General features: G+C 38.7%; 1 protein-coding gene across 1 annotated transcript in view; it reads left to right on the top strand.

The window, feature by feature from the left end:
- The first annotated feature begins 7,991 nt into the window (after positions 1 to 7,991).
- SLC28A2 (solute carrier family 28 member 2) overlaps positions 7,992 to 21,020 on the top strand; it is a 40,436-nt gene continuing 27,407 nt past the window's right edge. The window contains exons 1-3 of the mRNA XM_087429125.1: positions 7,992 to 8,018; positions 8,974 to 9,067; positions 9,202 to 9,290. Coding sequence (XP_087285251.1) covers positions 8,987 to 9,067; positions 9,202 to 9,290 — 170 coding nt within the window. The 5' untranslated portion in view covers positions 7,992 to 8,018; positions 8,974 to 8,986. The remainder of the gene's footprint in view (positions 8,019 to 8,973; positions 9,068 to 9,201; positions 9,291 to 21,020) is intronic.

A 21,020-nucleotide genomic window follows, 5' to 3' on the forward strand; every position in this document is an offset into this window, starting at 1 on the left:
TGATATGTCTTTTTCCATCTGTTAACTTTCATTCTATGTTTTTATATTTAAAATGAGTTCCTTATAGGCAGCATATAATTGGGTCTTGCTTTTTTTTTTTTTTTTCATTCTTTAATCCAATCTGGCAATCTCTGTATTTTTTTTTTTTGGTCTGTTTAGACTATTTATATTTAATGTAATTATTAACATGGTTTGATTAAAATCTACCATCTTGCTAAGTGTTTTCTGTTTGTTCCATTTGTTCTTTCTTTATTTTTTCTGCCTTCTTTTGGATTAGTTGAGTATTTTTTTTATGATTTCATTTAATCTCCACTATTGGCTTATTATTTATGCCTCTGTAAAAAATATTTTAGTGGTTGACCTAGGGTTTGCAATATATATTATTAATTGATCAGATTCTATGTTCAAATGGTATCATACAGCTTCATGTACAGTGTAAAGACCTTACAATAGTATACTCCCAATTCCTTCCTCCCATTCTTCATGCTATACATTTTATTTTTCATATGCTATAAACACACAATACATCAATAATATTTTTGCTTTAGGCAGTCATCTTTTAGAGCAGTTAAAATTTTTTTAAATGAATTTTACGGTTACCTTCATCTATGCCATTTCCAGCACTTTTCATTTCTTTGTGCAGATACAAGTTTCTTTCTGATATCATATTCTTTCTGCTTGAAAAACTTCCTTTACTATTTCTTCTTGTGCAGGTTTACTGGTAATAAATCCTCTCAGTTTTTGTTTGTCTTAAAAGTCTTATTTTTCCTTCATTTTTGAAAGATATCTTTGATGAGTAGAGAATGGTGCGTTGACAGATCTTTTTTCATTTCTTGTCTCTGGCTTGCATAGTTTCTTCAAGAAGTCTGCTGTAATTCTTCTTGCTTTTTCTCTGTAAGTAATGTGTCTTTTCTCTGTAGTTGCCTTCAAGATTTACTCTCTATCTTTGGTTTTCAGCAGTTTAAATATTGTGTGTGTGTCTGTGTGTGTTCTACTATTTACTTATTTAGAGGAAGATTGGCCCTGTGCTAACATTTGTTGTCAATCTTCCTCTTTTCTTCCTTTTTTCCCCCCCAAAGCCCTATTACATAGTTGTGTATCATAGTTGTAGAGTTGTAGCTCTTCTAGATGGGACACCGCCTCCACACAGCTTGATGAGCGGTGAGTAGATCCGTGCCCAGGATCCGAACCGGCAAACTCCAGGCCACCGAAGCAGAATGCATGAACTTAACTGCTATGCCACCAGGCTGGCACCTGTTCTAGTATTTATTTTGCTTAGTGTTCTCCGAGCTTCTTGGATTTTTGGTTTGTCATCTTTCATCAATTTTGGAAAATTCTCAGTCATTGTCTCTTCAAATATTTCTTCTCCTTCCTCTCTCTCTCCACTGCCTCCCCTCAACTTTATCTGGGATTCCAACTACATGTATGTTAGATCATTTAATATTGTCCCATAACTCTTGGATGCTCCATTCTGTTTTTCCACATACTCTCTTTTCTTTGTGTTTCATTTTGCGTAATTTCTGTTGACTTATCTTCAAGTTAACTCATTCTTTCCTTGGTTGAACTGAGTCTACCAATAAGACTGTCAAGAGACATTCTTCATATCCACTACCATGTTTTTCATTTTTAGCACTTCCATTTGATTTTTTCTTATAGTTTTCTTCTCTCTACCAATAGTCCTCATGTCTTTATGCATGTGGTCCCCCTTTTCCATTAGAGTATTTAACATATTAATCTTAGTTATTTTAAATTCCCCATATAATAGTTGCAACATCTGGGTTATATTTGATTTTGGTGCTGTTGTTACATTGTCTCTTGGCAGTGTGTTTTTCTTGGTTCTTTGTTTGTCCTGAATTTTTTGGTTGAAAGCTAACAATCTTGTGTAGAGCAGTAGAAACTGGGGTAAATGATATTTACATCTGGAAATGGGCATGTGTTTTCTTTAGCTAAACCTTTAGCATTTGGGGTTGAGTTAATTTACTCAGGAGTTGAACTAGATTTGTGGAGTTGGGTTAGTGACTTGTTTGTCTGAGGATTTTTTTTAATGACTATTTGACCCTTAGTTTTAAGTCTTCCCTTTGCACCTGTGCCTTAGAGATGGTCTCTCTCTACGCATTTTCCTTCCTCTCTCAGAAATAGATATCTGTTACTTTTGTGTGTGTGTGTGTGAAAGATTAGCCCTGAGCTAACATCCGTTGCCAATCCTCCTCTTTTTGCTGAGGAAGACCAGCCCTGGGCTAACATCTGTGCCCATCTTCCTCTACTCTACTTTATATGGGATGCTGTCACAACATGGCTTGACAAGCAGTGTGTTGGTCCGTGCCTGGGATCCGAACCTGCGAACCCCAGGTCGCTGAAGTGGAGCGTGCAAACTTAACCACTACGCAACCAGGCCAGCCCCGATATCTGTTACTTTTTACTCAATGCTTGCTACCCTGTTGTAGAAAATGAGAGTGTTTTCTGTTTTTCAGGTTCACCTTCAATCTTACACAGGTAACGCATTGCTGAGTGTTGGGGTGGGACATTATCAGTTATCCTCCCTCCAGCAACAGGAGCTCTCTAATTGCCTGGGCCCAGGATATTTTTTTGCCTCTTTCTCAGACATATGGGTTTTTTTTTTTTCTGTTCACTTCCTCCAGTAGCAGTGAGTCTTGACCTGTGGCCTCAAGGTTTTTCTAAAGGTTTTTCCTCCTCTCCCCCAGTGACTTAAGGCTTTTGTTCTATAGGGGAGGTAGGTGAGAAGGATCCAGCTGGAGCTTTGCATCCATCCTACAGTGGCAGCTGTTCACCTTTCCCAGGCCTGCACCATAGGGGAGATTTTCTCAAGTCTCCCATCCTGCCCACAGCTTTTCTTGTGAGCACTTGGTGAGGTTTGTGGATAAGACTGTCCCTTGTGTTGTGGCTCCCATGCTTCTTATATTCTACCACTATCCCACCTTTGGCTTTTAGCCCTTTGTTAAAATTTTAGATGAGTTATCTTTCCGGCTTGATTAGGGTCTGGTTCTTCCTCGGTTAAGCAAATGTTGGGTTGGGATGGGTTTGGGAAAGCTTGTAAATTTTCAGATTATCTGGACTTTAAAAATTGTTGTTGTAAAGATGAGAGCAATGCTCTTCCAGCTTTCTGCATCCTAATTGGAAGCTGGAAGTCATTTTTTTTTCTTAATTTTATTTATTTTATTTTCTTTTGCCCCCAAAGCCCCAGTGGATAGTTGTACGTCATAGCTGCACATCCTTCTAGTTGCTGCATGTGGGACGCGGCCTCAGCATGGCCGGAGAAGCATGCGTTGGTGCACGCCTGGTATGCGAACCTGGGCCGCCAGCAGCAGAGCAAGAGCACTTAACCGCTAAGCCACGGGGCCGGCCCTGGAAGTCTTATTCTTCTTTTTTCCCCCAATTTTTTCCCTCTGTGCTCTTTAGATATTTTCTATTGACCACTCCTTGAGTTCATTAACTCTGTCTTCTGGTTTATCCAGTTTGTTAAACCCTTTATCCAGTTTGTTAAAAGTTCTTAATTTTAATTTCTAGAATGTGCATTTATTTTTTATAGCTTCTAATTGTTTCTTCAAAAATCTCTATCTTTTCATCTATTTTGTCCACCTTTCCTCTTATTTTCTTGAAAAGATTAATCATAGTTATTTTAAAGTCCCTGTCTGATATCTCCAACATCTAAGTCATTTATGGATTTGTTTCTGTTATCGGTTTTTTCCTCTTGGTCCTGTTTTCTTTCTTTCTTTTTTTTTTTAGAGTGACTTATTTTAAATTAGATGCTGTACATTGTAATTAAAAATTTGTAGTGGCTTTGGATGATGCTATATATACTTGAAGAGGGTTAGCATTTCTTTCATCAGGCATATAGGATAGAAATGGATTGACTTGATCCTGTTGACCTTTGTTTTATTCTTGTTATTTCAGCTTTGCCTTTACCCTAGGGCATAGCTTTTATTCCTAAGATATGTTTCTTCTTATGAGGTTATGGCCCTTTTAGGGTCTCAATAGAAAGCCTGATGTGTTTACCAAGGTCCACATCCTCAGCGGGACTTGAAACTAACATTTATCTCTCCGGCACCACACAGCTGCTGAAATCTCTGCTCAGGTCTTTAGCACCCCAGCTACTGTTTGTTGCTGAGTTTCTTGGTGTCTTGTTTTGAACATATACGTATACATATACAACTTATGAGCTGGCCAATACCTTGGAAATTTGGTTGCAGGTTTTGGGGCTCCTTCATCGTTCTCTTCTTTTTATGATTTTTCCCCTCAAATTGCAGCAATTTTGGCTGCCCCAAACTCAACCTCTGTCTTTTCAACTTCATAAGACTACTTGAGTATTATTTTTATGCATTATAATTTGAAAAATAAAATGCCCTCAGAAAAAGAGCTAGGATGAATGTGGATTCAACTCTTGCGCTTCCTTTCTCTCAAGGATCATAGACTTTCAAGTCCTGCCTCCATTGGTTGCTCTGCAATGCTTTCAAACTGTTGTTTTATAATTTTGCCTAGCCTTTTTAGTTGTTTTCAGCAGGAGGGTTAGTTAAATACAAGCTACTCCATTAAGACCAAAATTGGAAGTCCCTGTATTCTCTCTAGTTCTGCCTGCTTCTACTAGTAATCAAGGGAAAGGTAAAAGCAGGAAGGACTAAAATCATATATTATTTATATCTTACTTATTTCCCAGATAGGTTTAAAGCAGGCCACCTGGTTTTCCTGGAGTAACCCCTAGGCTTTAGGACAGTTATAAGGCCCAATTTCCATGGACGTGACCAGAGATAGCCTCTAATCCTGGCTCTGCCCTAACTAGGTGTATGACTTTAGATAAATAGCTCATCTTCTTTGAGTCTATTTTTCTTTATACCTAAAATAGGATTAGTAGCTGACTTGCTTACAAGAATGTTATGAAGATAAACTGTGAAAGTATAGGAAAACTTTTTGAAAAACTGTAAAGGCTACAGAAACAGAGGCAACGCTTACCTTTCACCCCACAGCCTAGAAGTGGCACAGAACTGGGAGTGAGGATCTCAGGATTTGGCTTTAGCCACTAACTAGCTGTTGACTCTGGGTAAATCACTTCATTCTTCCTGATCTGCAATTTGAGAGAGTTTATCAAACTATAAGTGATAAGACAAAAAACAAAAAACAAAAAAAACCGTAAACAATGAAGCGCAAGTCAGTTAGCTGAGGAGAGGTACCAGCCAGATTACCTCTCTTCTTCTTGGCAGTTGGGGTATGTCAATAATACCTGCATTTAAAGGAAACTTGGATCTCTTGGAAAAGTGAGATGAGTGCTGTAGCCATCACTTAGAAGACGAACATGGATTTTGACACCTTCTGTAGGAAAAGAAAGAGGGAAGAGAGGGGATGAGAGAAGAGAGAGATGTGATCACTGGCATCATTTCACTTGGACTGAACACTAGGATCTGTGCCTATCGTTATGCTTGGGCCTGGCCCCAGAACTGGCAATTATCTAAGGTAAAAATGAAAAACAGAGATAAAGTGTGAGCCAGCATGAGCAAGAGAGACTTCGCAGTCATTTTAAGATGATAGTGAAGCTGATATTTTGACATCGGCTTCAAAATATCTATAATTTTCTTGAATTACCACAAGACTTTACAATAGTAGCCTGCAACTGTAAAGTCATCTACTGTTTTCCAAATTCTTTGTCTATATTAAATTACTTAATTTTCATAATAATCTTATGAAATAGCATTAGGCAATTAGGCAGGGCAGGAATAACCGAAGGGGCCCAGAGAGGCGAAATGAGTTGCTCTAGGTCGCACAATATAACGTATTTACTCTGCTAGGGCTTTTATGGATGTGTGAGTGTGTGTGTATGTGTGTGCGTGTGTGCACACGTGTGCACATGGAGCTAGAGAAATAGAACTATGTGTCTCTATTTTGTTAATTGTTATTATCTACATATCCAATAATCTAAGCCAGAATCCTGTGTTTGGTTTTGTTTCCCCCGCTTATTTGATAAATATTTATTGATTGCCTAATATTGTGGCAGACCTTGAGCCTGAGGACACAATGGTAAACAAGACAGAGGGCTGTACTTGAGGAGATCACAGTCTAGTGAGAGAAAAGTAAACATTTAGGATACTGTGTGTTCTGTAGAGTTTTGCAAGAGCATGTTGCAATAGGAACACAGGGGAAGGAGTCCTAAATCTTGTCTGGAGGGAGTTCTAGAAAGCTTCATTGGAGAGGGCAGCCTTGCAACAGAGACTTGAAGGAGGTATAGGAATCTTCTAGGTAGATAAACTGGGGCAGAGTATTACAGGCAGAAGGAACAGCATCCACAAAGTTGCACAGGCACAAAGGAACATTGTGTGTTTAGGGAACAATTTGCAGCTAAGTATTACTGGAAGGTAGGAGTAGGCAGAAACTAGGTCATTTTGAACAATTTTCAAGAATTATCTTCCCCCTTTCATTTATTCCCTCCATGCTCAATCAATCACCAAGTCCTATAGATTTGTTTCCTTCTATCCATCCTCTTCTACTGCTTTGGTTAGAGCCTCATCATGTCTGATATGGACTATTTTGTCTTCTGATGGTCAGCTCTCTGTCCCCAATGTGCATCCTTCCAATCCATCCTCCTCCTGCCTCCCCATTTGGTTCAGAATAAGCCCAAACTTCTAGCCTGGCATACAGAACCCACCTCCATCTGGTACTTGACTGCGTCTCCAGACTTCTTTCTTGATAGACCACACTTATTCCACTCACACTTTCCCCCTCCATTTCTTAACTAATTTCTTACTTTATTTTGGGCTTCCTTAATTAGTTCTCAAAAATTTCTCTCCATTATTTAGCTAATTTTTGTAGCCTCCTTAGCATATTGGGGAAGGCCTCACCTCTGTGCGTTTGTTTGAGTTTCTCCCTCTGCTGGTATATCTTTCCCTTTCTCCACTTGTGATCCCTTCCCTTTCAAGACTTTCCAGACTCAGGGCAAATATTACCAACTCTGTAAAGCCTTTCATTTTTTTTTTTCTTCAATTATTTTATTGAGGTCATAATGGTTTATAACATTGTGTAATTTCAGGTGTACATTATTGTTTGTCAGTTTCTGTACAAACAATACAATACAAACAACTGCATCGTGCTCACCACCAATAGTCTAGTTTTTATCCATCACCATACATATGTGCCTCTTTACCCCTTGTGCACACCTGCCAACCCCATTCCCCTCTGGTAACCACTAATCTGTTCTCTTTATCCACGTGTCTGTTTATCTTCCACATATGAGTGAAATCATGTGGTGTTTGTCTTTCTCTGTCTGGGTTATTTTGCATAACATCATACCCTCAAGGTCCATCCATGTTGTTGCAAATGGGATGATTCTGTCTTTTTATGGCTGAGTAGTATTCCATTATATATATATATATATACACACCACATCTTCTTTATCCATTCAACAGTTGATGGGCACTTGGGTTGCTTGTGAAGTCTTTCTTGACACATCTGTCTTTCCTCACTGATTTGTAAGTCTTTCATGGCAGAGACAATGTATCATTCATCTTTGTGTCCTCAGCACCCAAAACAGTGCCTGGGTGATAGTAAGCACTCAGTAAGTATTTGTTGAATGGATTAGTAAAAGTCTTCCTGGTGGTCATTTGGAATCAAATCATGTACAGTCTTGCATTCTGTCATTTTCCAAGAACTGTCTTACTAGTACAAAATGATAAGTTTTCTGAGTGCAGAGACCTTTCTCTTACTTGTCTTTTACACGCTCCCCAGTACCTAGTTCAGTGCTGGTCAATGCTTCCACTGACGTGCCTATTAGGAATTCCTGCAGAACTCTTGGACCTGACCCAGCAAAAACGTCTTTAAAACATATAAATGTTTAACTTGAGAGCTGTGCTCCTCTGCAGGGAAGGGCAAGTGCAGCAAAGGAGTGCCAAGATAAAAGGAGCCAATCAGGAAAACCTCTCCGTCATGCCCATCCCATCCCTTCAGAGTCAGTGTCTGTTGGAGCTGAGTTTTCTTCTCTGTCCTTCACTGAGGAGCCAGAAGGAATCCTACAAACTGGAGTAAGCAGGGGTGTTGGGGGAGGGCAGGAACCAGATTTGCCAAATTTCATAATTGATCATAGACCAAATTCAAGTAGTTCCGTGCCTGTACAGGAAGGCCCTAATTTACACAACAAAAGTTGTCTGTTTATGTGTGTTTAATGAAATAATATTTTAAATGGCTGAAGAGATCACATTAAAAAAAAAAAACAATTCCATGGGGAAGGAAAATTTCTGCAAAGGAAAAAAACATCTCAGAATGAATTTATATTATAAATTTGAATGTTTGTCTATTAGGGTTGCTTTGAGCATAGTGAGGCTCAAATGTTTGCTTTAGTTTCTTGATTGTCTCATTGTGTTTTAAAATTTTCTTTATTTTGGATAATTAATATTTATACTGATTATTCTAAATGTACGTTTTTAATTTAACTAATGAAGAACTCGCTTAGATGCTCCAAAAACAACTCTTGTACTTTATATACGTTATAGTCAGGAACTTGAAAGCCTGTTAATCTTTGTTTTCTCAGCACTGTGTTGGGGTCTGGGTCTTTCTAGACCTTTGCCTCCCTCTCTGTTTTCTTCTTACTCAGCACAGCTCAGTGGGGCCTCCCACAGGCTAACAGGAGAAGTTGGCCTCTAACCCTACCTTTAAGGGACTGAACAGTTTCCTTTTCAGTCCAGGTTCTGGACCCCTGGATGAATCACTGATTCATTTCAATTCTTCCTGCCCTTCATCTCTCTTCTCCCATTTTACTGCCCCTTCTTTAGCTATTCACAATAGGAAATATAAATCTATATTTCATTATTTATTATATTAAAATTATGCTTCCAATCTTCTCAATTCTTTTAAATCAACTAAACCTCTAAAAATTTTTAGTTTTGTTTTTCCTGTGGTTAACTGGCCCTACAAATTCTCCCCAGCCCCACATTATAGAATGACCAATCTTTCAGCCTTGGCCCTGAATTTCTCTTTCAGTTGAGAACAGGAGATGGAGAAAACAAATGGAGGAGAGGCCTTTGTTGTGTCCACAGTGGAGGCTGTCAGAGAGAAGCTGGGGCTGGAGCACACGGTAATTCAGCAGTCTAGTTTCTGCACAGCTTTGTGGGCTGCTGCATGGCCTCATGTAGGGTCTGTGGCTGCTCTCAATTCCGGTTACCCCCGGCAGGGGCCTATGACTGACCCAAACTCTACCTGTGCTTACAGGAAGAAGGAATAAATCCTGAGGGAACCAGGCAGACTGAAGAGGAAGGACACAGCCTTGAGGATGGGCTGGGGCCTCCCACTAACCAGAGGTACAAGAGTCCTGGAATTGGTTCAGTTAGGAAGGGCCAAGGGTGGGCTAAATGTGGTCAGTGGACCCAGAAGAGGTCCAGCTTGCCCATTCTCAGGGAGCTTGTGGTCTTATTGCGGAGATAAGACTCAGGGCCACCTAATGTTAGCATATGCACATATATATGTTTATGTAATTAATTGTTATATTAACCTGTGCCATAAATAATGGAAATACAGCAATATCAGCGTTGGTTGGACTGACAACAAAAATAACAACAACAATGAGAATAACAATGGCTAACATTTATTGAGTACTTACTATTGTGTAGAACGCTTTACGGAATTAATTTATTTAAAGTTCACAGCAACAGGTGGGTAGTAATATTAATCCCTTTTTTCCATTAGTAAATCGAGGCTTAGAAATTAACTTACTCATATAATTTAAAAAAAAATAGCTCTTCTGGAATACTTAAATTTGAGGGTGCGGCCAAAGAGAAATAAAAAAAAAAAACGACAAAGAAGGACCCACTATGAAGGATAGTAGAGAAAGTAAAAAAGCACAGTCTTGGAAGTCAAAAGAGAAGGAAATGTCAAGAGTGAAGGTACACTCCGCGATGTTAAGTGTAACCGGAGGCAAGAAAGGAGTGAGAAAAACCTCTGAATTTGATCATGGCTATGATTCCAGAAGTAATGTCTAAGAAAGCTGTTTGGGTAAAATAGGTCAAATGAAAGCCATGTTCCACGGTGTGGAAAAGGTCTGCGAATTTATCAAAAAGTGCAGAAGTCGTACAATGAGAAGCTTAGAAGAGGATATTGAATAGTTTCTAAAGGGAATATATGGATATGAGCCAGAGCAGCTCCCAAACAAAAGGTTACTTTTGTTTGTTTTCATCTCTTTGTTTTTAAGAATTAACTCAGTGACTTCATAGAGAACACAAGCTTAAAAATTCAAATTCTATTTCCTTTTCCAGAAATTCACTTCTATATATACAGGCATATCTTGGAGATATTGTGGGTTTGGTTCCAGACCACCACAATAAAGCGAGTCACATGAAGTTTTTGGTTTCCCAGTGCATATAAAAGTTATGTTTACAATATACTGTAGTCTATTAAGAGTGCAATAGCATTATGTTTAAAAAACAATGTACGTACCTTAACTAAAAAATACTTTATTGCTAAAAAATGCTAACGATCATCTGAGCCTTCAGTGAGCCATAATCATTTTGCTGGTGGAGGGTCTTGTAAAAAATGCAATATCTGTGAAGTATAATAAAGCAAAGTGCAATGAAATGAGGTATGTCTGTACAAACTGACATGTATCAGTTGATATATATCAATGCAGACATCACCACTTTGTATTTTTGTTTTTCCACTTATTTTATACCTCACATTTCTATGAATTGACAACAAACTTTTTGTAAATTTTTCATGCTCACATAATATTTCATACTTTGCTTAGCAGTATAGTGATTAATGTGAATTATAGAGTCAGACTGCTTAGGTCTATATCTGAACTCTACCCAGTGGTGTACTGGTAAATGTTTAAGAATTGGCCCTCCAAGAGTAGTTTTGCCAGGAATGTTGGTTCATATTTTTGCTCACTTTATTTTTTTTAAATTTTATTTATTTATTTATTTTCCCCCCTAAAGCCCCAGTAGACAGTTGTGTGTCATAACTGCACATCCCTTTAGTTGCTGTATGTGGGACGTGGCCTCAGCATGGCCGGAGAAGTGGTGCATCGGTGCATGCCGGGGATCCAAACCCGGGCTGCCAGCAGCGGAGCGCGCGCACTCAACCGCCAAGCCACAGGGCCCGCCCTTTGCTCACTTTAATGAGTAAGACCCTGGGTTGGCAAACTTTTTCTGTAAAGGACCTGAGTGTAAATATTTTAGGCCTTATGGGCCATATGGCCTCTGCCACAACTACTCAACTCTAGCATTTTAGCGTAAAAGCAGCCACAGATGATACTAAACAAATGAGCATGGCTGTGTTCTAATAAAACTTTATTTATAAAAACAAGGTGGGATGGACTGGCCCACAAACCACAGTTTGTTGATTCTTGATCTAGACAAAATAATAAACCAAGCCTTGATTTGCAGCATTTGCCTGTAGTATAAATACTCTCAATGTGGCTGATTTCAAGCTACCAATGGGACGTCATTGAACAAGGAGTTGGGAAGAAATGCATAATAGCATATCATTATATAAGATTTCCACCATACACATACAAGAGGCATAACTTCAAGAGCTTAGATAACAGTAAAATGTAGCAAAATAATTAGGAAGTGATGAGTTTCAAGTATAGTTGTGCCACATAATGATATGTCATTCAATGATGAGCCACATACATGACAGTGGTCTCATAAGATTAGTACCAATAGCCTAGGTGTGTGGTAGGCTACACCATTTAGTTTGTGTAAGTACATTCTACGATGTTCGCACGTGAATGAAATCGCCTAATGACACATTTCTTAGAACATATCCCTGTCATTAAGTAACGCATGACTGTATTTATTACTCTTGTTTTTAATGTAATTTACTTAATAGTAAATTTGTATAATTTAATTTTTAATAATGGCTCACTCAGTTCCTGAAAATTTAACAATCAGCTCTACCCAGTCAGTATAAGCTGGCTTCCTTGCGCTACTGACTCTATCACTTACTAGATATTGGGCAAGTTACTTATCCTCTCTAAGCCTCAGTTTTCATCCTGTATAAAAAGGATAATGTTAGTATTTAGCTGAAAGGATCTTGATATATTTTGTCAGATTGTTGTTGGCAATGCTCTGATGTATAATTGTGTATAATTGAGTTCCCTCAAATCTCAACTTTATATTTTCTCATATAAAAAATTTTAACAGTTACATAGATATAAAATCATGCTTTAAAGTTACAATTAAGGAGTGATGTCACCAAGATGGTGATATAGGTCATTCCTGACTTTGCTCTGCCTCACAAGAAGAACAACTAACATCTACTCAAGAATAAGACACCCCTGAGAGAATCTTAGAACACAGAGATGAGGCTGAAGCACGCCCTGCACCTCAGAGACCAAGACAGACTGCATTAGAAGGATAAGAGAAGAGGCTACCTCTTGACCGCATTGCCCCTCTCCCAGGACAGAGCAGCACCATGTGAAGATGTCTCCCCCAAGCCTTTGGTTCCTCCAGTGGGAAAAGAGAACCCAGGAGGAACAACCAGCCTTCCTAGCATTGGGGTCACTTTGTGGGAGCCCCTACTCTGATCTCACATGGAGACTGCAGGGAATCTATAGGGCTCAAGCACTGTGAATCTGACTGTGACGGAGAAGGAGGGAGGGGCTTGCAATAACCAGCACACAAATCTTGGCAGATTGAGTTCACATCTGCAGTGATCAAGTAGTAATCCCAATCAGTGGCTTTGCTCATCTGCAGAACCAAGTCGGGGGCCATTCTGACAAGGGAACTCAGCAGGGTTCAGATCTGCCTGATTTGGATCTGCAAAAGAGGAGTTTTGCAGGGCCTAGAGCCCGGTTTGCCCACACCCAGGCAAGGTGCTGAGTCACAGCCTCACCAGTTGTGGAGAGTGCCTTCCAGCCCCATCTGATCAGGAGAACTGGTGACACTCCTAGAAGCTGTGTGGCCCAGGGGCGCTCAAGCCGAGAAGTGGGCGGGAAGAGCTGATCACCCCCAGAGCAAAGCCAGTACCCAGCATGGAGGCTTCTGGTGTTACACACAGGCAGGGGATTAACTCATAGAAAAGGCCGAGGGTAGCTCCCTACCCTTCCCAACTGGAGAGCCTGTTTGGGAAATTTAGGGTAGCCTGGAGCTGACCCTCCCATTACCAGCCAGATAAGAGGGCTGAGACGTAGCCCCACCCACTGTGGAGCATGTCGTCTAGTCCCACCAGACCGGAAGGGCTGGTGAAAATACCTGAAAGCTGTTCAGCCCAGCCATGCTCAAGCTGAGAGAAGGGCAGGCAGAGCTGATAGTTTGCAGAGCAAAGCCAGTGGCCCTACTCAGCCAGGGAACTTGGGATGCAGGTCAGCTTGAGTTAGACAACAAACAGAGAGCTTTACTGATTTTAGAGCTGCTTCTCTTACTGTGCCCAGAGAGGGAATCTAATGTGTAGCCCTGCACATTGCTGAATACAGACTAGGGAACCTAACCAGAGCACACAGGAAGCATTTGACAGCCCTATGTACAGTGGCACTTGAACAGAGAGCACAGCTCGTGGCTTCCTCCATTTGCAGAGCAAAACTTGTGGCCTCACCTGACCATGGAATCAGTGCACACTCAGGCCTGATTCGGGCCCTTAAACAATGAGCTGTACAGGCCCTGGGCCCTGGTCTGCTGCCCTGCCAGGGCAATTCATAGTCCCATCTACTACTGAATGTAGTGTCTAGTTCCGAGCTTCTGGTAAGCCTGACCAGAGAATTCAGGCTACCACAGAGCCCATCCTACAGCCTCACTTGGGTGAGGCCAGTAGCCCTATCCAACTGTTCTCAGTCAGTGGCACACCCCCCTTCCCCGTCCTCAGAACTTGAACAGTTACCTCACCCAAAAGTAGACCATTATAGCAAGCCCCACCCAAAGATATTACCAGTATACACACCTAGAAACCCAAACTGAGCTTATTGGTGAAGAACTGTCTCTGCCAAAGCAAACCTGTAAAGTTTGGAAGAGGAGCCCCATTACTCAAATGCACAGATACCAATGTAAGGAATCAAAGATCACAAAAAATCAGGTAAATATGATACCACCAAAAGAAACTAATAAAACTTCAATAACTGATCCTAAAGTAATGGAGATCTATGAACTGTCAGACAAAGAATTCAGAATAATCCTCTTAAGGAAGTTTAGTGAACTATAAGAAAACACAGAGACAACTAAATGAAATTAGGCAAACAATGCATGAACAAAAGAAGAAGTTTCACAAGGAAATAGCAACCATCAAAAAAACAAAAAACAAAAACAAATGGAAATCCTAGAGTTGAAAAATACAATAACTGAATTGAAGAATTCAATAGAGAGTTTCCAAAGTAGACTCAACCAGGCAAAAGAAAGAAGTCACTGACCTGGAGGATAGGACATTGGAAATTGCCTAGTCAAAGGAACAAGAATTAAAAAGAATGAAAAAGAGTGAAGAAAGCCTATGGGAATTATGGGACACAATGAAAAGAAATAATATTTGCCTTATGGGAATTCCAGAAGGACAAGAGAAAAGGAAAGGAACAGAATGCATATTTAAAACAATAATGGCTGAAAACTTCCCAAACCTTGGGAGAGAAATGGACATCCAGATCCATGAGGCCCAAAGGATCTCAAATAGGTTGAACTTGAATAGGGCTACATGGAGACACGTTATAATTAAATTGTCAAAAGTCAAAGACAAAGAAAGAATTTTAAGAGCAGCAAGAGAAAAGAGACAAGTTACATACAAGGGAATCCCCATAAGACTATCAGCAGATTTCTCAACAGAAACTTTTCAGGGCAGGAGAAAATGGAATGACATCTGCAAAATATTGAAAGAAAACAACTGTCAACCAAGAATTCTATACCTGGCAAAGATGTCCTTCAGAAACAAAGGAGGCATAAAGACTTTCCCAAACGAACAAAAGCTGAGGGAGTTCTTTACCATCAGACCTGCCTTACAAGAAATGCTAAAGGGAGTTCTTAACGCAGAAGTAGAAGGATGCTAGTTAACATCATAAAAACACAAAAAGGTAGTGTAAACCTCATTGTTAATTGTAAATATCCAGTCATTGTTAGGTTCTGCAAAATGATAATAGTGATATGTAACTCACAACTCTAGTTTAAAAGTTAAAAAAAAACAATGGGGGCTGGCCCCGTGGCTTAGCAGTTAAACGCACGCGCTCTGCTGCCAGTGGCCTGGGTTCGGATCCTGGGCGCACGCCGACACACCGCTTCTCCGGCCATGCTGAGTCCACGTCCCACATACAGCAACTAGAGGGATGTGCAGCTATGACATACAACTAGCTATTGGGGCTTTGGGGGAAAAAATAAATAAATAAAATCTTAAAAAAAAAAAAACAATGGTAGCAAAAATAACCATAAATATAATAATCTGTTATTAGTTACAATATATAAAAAACATGTAAGTTATAACAGCAATAACCTAAAATGTGAGCAGGAGCAGAAATAAAAGTGTAAAGTATATCAGTTCTATTGAAGTTAAGTTGTTATCAGTTTAAAATATGGTGTTATAAGTTTAAGATACTTTATGTAAGCCTCATGGTAGCCACAAGAGAAAATCTTGTAGTAATTACACAAAAGAACACAATAAAGAAATCAAAGCATACTGATATCAAAAGACATCAAGACAAAAAATGACAGCAGGATAAGAAACAAGGAACAATGGATCTACAAAACAACCAGAAAACAATTAATAAAATGGCAATAGTAAGTCCTTTACCTATCAATAATTACTTTAAACCTAACAGTTTAAACCTAAACTGATTAAATTTTCCAATCAAAAGACATAGAATGGCTAAATGGATAAAAAAAATCAGATACAACTATATGCTGCCTACAAGAGACATACTTTAGCCTTAAAGACACCCAGGGACTGAGAGTGAAGGGATAGAAAAAGACATTTCCAGCAAATGGTAACCAAAAAAAGTAGAGGTAGTTATACTTATATCAGACAAAATAGAGTTTAAACTAAAAACGGCAAAAAAAGACAAAGAAGGTCATTATATAATGATAGAGGAGTCAATATATCAAGAAGATATAACAATTGTAAATATTTATGTACCCCAAATCGGAGCACCTAAATATATAAAGCAGAAACTAGCAGAGCTAAAAGGAGAAATACACAGTAACACAACAACATCTGGGGACCTTAATAACCCACTCTCAACAATGGATAGATCATCCAGACAGAGAATCAATAAGGAAACAACAGATTTGGACAACACTATAGACCAAAGGGAGCTAACAGACATATACAGAACATTCTATCCAACAACAGCAGAATACATATTCTTCTCAAGTGCACATGAAACATTTTCTAGGATAGAACATATGTTAGGCCACAAAACAAGTAGTATTCAACATAGTACTGGAAGTCCTAGCTAGAGCGATCAGGTAAGAAAAAGAAATAAAAGGTATAAGAATTGGAAATGGAGAAGTAAAATTGTCTATACTTGCAGATGACATGATTTTATATATAGAAAATCCTAAAGACTCAGCCAAAAAGCTGTTAGATCTAATCAATGAAGTCAGTAAATTTGCAAGATACAAAATCAGTAGTGTTTCTATGCACTAACAACAAAATTTTTGAAAAACAAAGAAAGAAATCGATCTCATTTACAATAGCATAAAAAACAATAAAATACTTAGAAATAAATTTAACTAAGGAGGGGAAAGATCTATAGGCTGAAAACTTATTATAAGAGGTTAAGGAAGGAAATCAAAGAAGACACAAATAAATGGAAAGGTATCCCATCTACATGGATTGGAAGAATTAATATTGTTAAAATGTCAATACTACTGAAAGCCAGCTATAGATTCAGTGAAATCCCTGTCAAGATTCCAATGACATTTTTTACAGAAGTGGCAAAAACACTCCTAAAATTTATATGGAACCACAAAAGACCGTGAATAGCCAAAGAAATCCTGAGAAAGAAGAACAAAGCAGGAGGTATCACGCTTCTTGATTTCAAGCTATATACTATAAAGCTATAGTCATCAGGAATGGAATGACTTTTTTTCGTAGGAAAATAACTGACAGCAATGTGGAAGGGGCATTGGAGTGGGGAGAGACTGCTGGCAGGAAGCCAGTTAAGAGACTCTTGCAATTGTCCAATCAAGAGATGAAGGGGGTCTGGGCTAAGGCAGGGGTGAGTAGGAATAGATTAGAGAAGTTCAATCCCAGGGACACTTTTGGAGCAGAATTGACAAGATTTAGTGATTGATTAAAGGCCAGCCATCTTAGGACACACGCTCAGACCCCTGTCTTTATCCTCTCTCACTACTGTTCTTGTTTCCTCAGGACATCCTTAATCTGACCCTTCAACTCAAACTGATATTAGCTTCTCTTTCTTTTCATTACTCTTTCTTTTCATTACTCTTTCTGAATTTAGCCATTTCTATAAAGCAATTTAGCAAAACATAAACATTTTAGGGAGAGTTCTTTCTGTTGTTAGAGTTCAAAAAAGTTTGGTGGTGGTGAGGTGTGTTTGTTTTTAAGAAGTAGTGAACTTGAGCACATCTGATGGCTGAAAGGAGCCAGGAGAGTCAGAGAGAGAGAAGGAATGGATGATGGAAGGGGATGGAAGTGAAACAAACAATTGTCAGAACAAGGCCCTTAGGAGTTGTCAGGAAGTGGAATTGAGATTAAGAGTTGGAGGATTTGCCTTGGTAAGTGGGAAGGCCAGTTTTTCCTAAAATGTTAGAAAGGAGATGGAGAAGCTATTGGATCAGAGATGTCCTAAAGGGTCTAAGGCCAGAGAGCCTGAATTTCTGTAAAATAGAGGATGTATCTGCTGAGAGCAAAGGAGACTAGGCTACTTGAGAGCATCCCTCTCCTCCTCAGCCCTGCTGCAGACTCTCAGCTCTATGCCCCCTACTCTGAGCAGTACAGCTGAGTGATGCTAGGGTCCTGGGCCTGACTTGGCAGGGAAGCATTCTGTCCTAAGTTCGGGTCTAGCCGGGGAAGGGGCAGCAGACCAGAGAGAGGCTTTTCTGCCCTGGGGCAAAAGAGTCATGCAGTTTTCCCTAGCTTGTCTTCTAAATACCACCTCTTCTGGTTCTTGACTCCAGAAATGAAGAGTTGGGTCTTACTAAAATTTTTGTTTAATGAATAGTTTTTCATTCAAGCTAATTACCAGGAAAGAGGATAATGATCATGTACCAGATTAATGTTGCTTTAAACCTTGTTGAACTTCAGCTCTAAATTCTGAACTTCAGCTCTAACTTCAGGCCTATCTGTCTAGATATGCCTGGACTTCATGTGGAGCCCAGTGAAGTCATCACAACTTATAATTAAGTGAAAATTTGACCCCAAACTAGACTGCCTAAGCCTTCTTCACTGATTGGCACTTCACTCCATTATGTGTGGACTCACCTGCTTATTTCCCTTTAGCAGATGTTTCAAAACTTCCATTCTTTCCAAATTCTCAACCCCACTTACTCTATCCATGCCCATCTCCACTGCTAATTGCCATATAATCGAACATCATTCCTTTCTAAGATTAAGTATTTTTTGTTACTAACTCCCTCATTCATCATGGTAATATCACTTATAATATTGCCTTATAATTTGCTTTGTCTTTGTCCTCTTTTTTTTTCTTGCTCTCAGAAAAAGAGCAGTCTACCTCTTGTTTTTTTATTAGCCAACATGCCTTCTAACTGGGGTGTTTAGGTCATTCACATTTAATTTTTTAAATCTACCATCTTGTTATTTATTTGTTTCTATTTGTCTCAACTGTTCTTTTTTTTCCTCAACATATCAAATTTATTTCTCCCACTGTTAATTTATTTTTTCCAGTTATCCATTAAGAATAGATTGTCTTTTTACTAGTTACCTAATATTACATTCCTTCCATCAATTACAATCACCTCATGCCTCTGATTTTATGAAAGTTTTCTTAACAATAAAATTTAGGATTTGAGACACATTTATTATTTCATCTGTCACTCTTGGCTCCACAAAACAAAACTAGACAAAAGAAAAAGTAAGGGCCCAATTCACAATCAATGAGGATTTAGCTCAAATGTTTACCAGACCCTTCCTCTAACCTCTGGATTGCAAGTAAACACAATTTTTTTTAATTGAAATATATTTGACATATAACATTGTGCAAATATGATGTGTACAACATATTAATTTGATACACATATATTGTAATGTGATTGCCATTGTAGTGATAATTGGCACCTCTATCACATTACATAATGATCCTTTCTTTTTAGTGGTTGGAATCATTAACCTCTAGTATCTTAGCAAGTTTGATGATTATAATACAATATTGTTGTCTATATTCAGTACTGTCCAACAGATCTCTAGGGCTTGTTTACTACTCATTGCAAGTAATATACAATAGTCCATATATACACCACATCTTTGTATACATATATATACCACATCTTCTTTATCCATTCACCCATTGATGGGCTCTTAGATTGTTTCCATATCTGGGCTATTGTGAATAATGTTGCAAAAAACGTGGGAGTGCATATATCTCTCCAATACCCTGTTTTTATCTCCTTTGGGTATAGAACCAGAAGTAGAATTGCTGGATCATACGGTAGATCTATTTTTCATTTTTTGAGGAAACTCCATATTGTTTTCCATAGTGGCGGAACCAATTTACATTCCCACTAACAGTGTACAAAGATTCCCTTTTCTCCACATCCTCGCCAACACTTGTTATTTCTTGTCTTCTTGATGATGGCCGTTCTAACAGGTGTGAGGTGATATCTCATTGTGGTTTTGATTTGTATTTCCCTGATGATTAGTGATGTTGAGCATCTTTTCATGTAGCTATTGGCCATTTGGATGTGTTTGTTGGAAAAATGTCTATTCAGTTCCTCTGCCCATTTTTAAATTGGATTGTTTGTTTTTTTGTTATTGAGTTGTTTGAGTTCTTTATATATTTTAGATACTAACCTCTTATCTGATATATGGTTTGCAAAAAGTTTCTCCCTTTCTGTAGGGTGCCTTTTCATTTTGTTAATTGTTTCTTTTGTTGAGAAAAGATTTGTGGTTACATACAAATTTTAGGATTGTTTTTTCTATTTCTGTGAAGAATGCCATTGGTATTTTGATGGAGATTGCGTTGAATCTATAGATGGCTTTGGGTAGTATGGACATTTTAGCAATATTAATTCTTCCAATCCATGAAAATGGGATGTCTTTCCATTGTTCTTTTTAAATGCCTTTTCTCTTTTTATGCCTATTCCTCTTTTTATGCCTTCTTTCAGATTAATTGAATATTTTAAAATGATTCCATTTTATCTTTGTTGGCTTATTAGCTATAACTCTTTGCTTTGACATATTAGTGGTTGCTTTAGGATTTATGGTGTAATTTATCAAGTCTACCTTCAAGTAATATTATACCTTTTCATATATTATAGTATACTTATAGCATACTTATATACTGTATCTCCCAGTCTGTATCTAGCCTTTATACTACTGTTGTTTATGCTTATACATTTTACTTCTGTATGTGTTATAAATCCCATACTACACTGTTATTATTTTTGTTTAAACAGTAAATTATCTTTCCATATGCTCCAACTTAAATGTATCCACACCTGCATGAATCCTTATCTTTTCTCCTCCCTTATCAGAAGGCCTAGTGTCCCTGAGTCTGAAGCCAACCTCTTTATCCATCTTCTTAATCCCATCCTTCTCTATCCCATCCTTCTCTATCCCTTTCTACAGGGCCCTCTTTCCCCTAGATCTTCAATTTCTCCTTCTCCATTAGACCTTTCCCCAATCTATATGTGTACTCAAGTTTCTTTCTTCTTAAAACAAACAAACAAATCAATCTTACCTCAACCTTGTGATGTCTTTTTCCTTCATGGCCAAATATCTTGGAAAAGTGGGATTTACTTGCTGTTTCCATTTTCTCAGCTCCCCATTCACTTCTCAGCCCAGTGCAACCTAGTTTTCACCACCACTGCTAAGCTGAAATTCTCGTATTCAGGTGAGCAATGAAAGTCCACTTATCAAGTCCGATGTACACACATTTTCATTGGGCATCTCTGCAGCATGACCCTTCTGACCCTTTCTTTTTTGAA

Source organism: Ceratotherium simum, chromosome 3 (assembly GCF_057802395.1).
Source record: "Ceratotherium simum simum isolate JZ-2026a chromosome 3, ASM5780239v1, whole genome shotgun sequence".
In the NCBI taxonomy this organism is placed as follows: domain Eukaryota; kingdom Metazoa; phylum Chordata; class Mammalia; order Perissodactyla; family Rhinocerotidae; genus Ceratotherium; species Ceratotherium simum.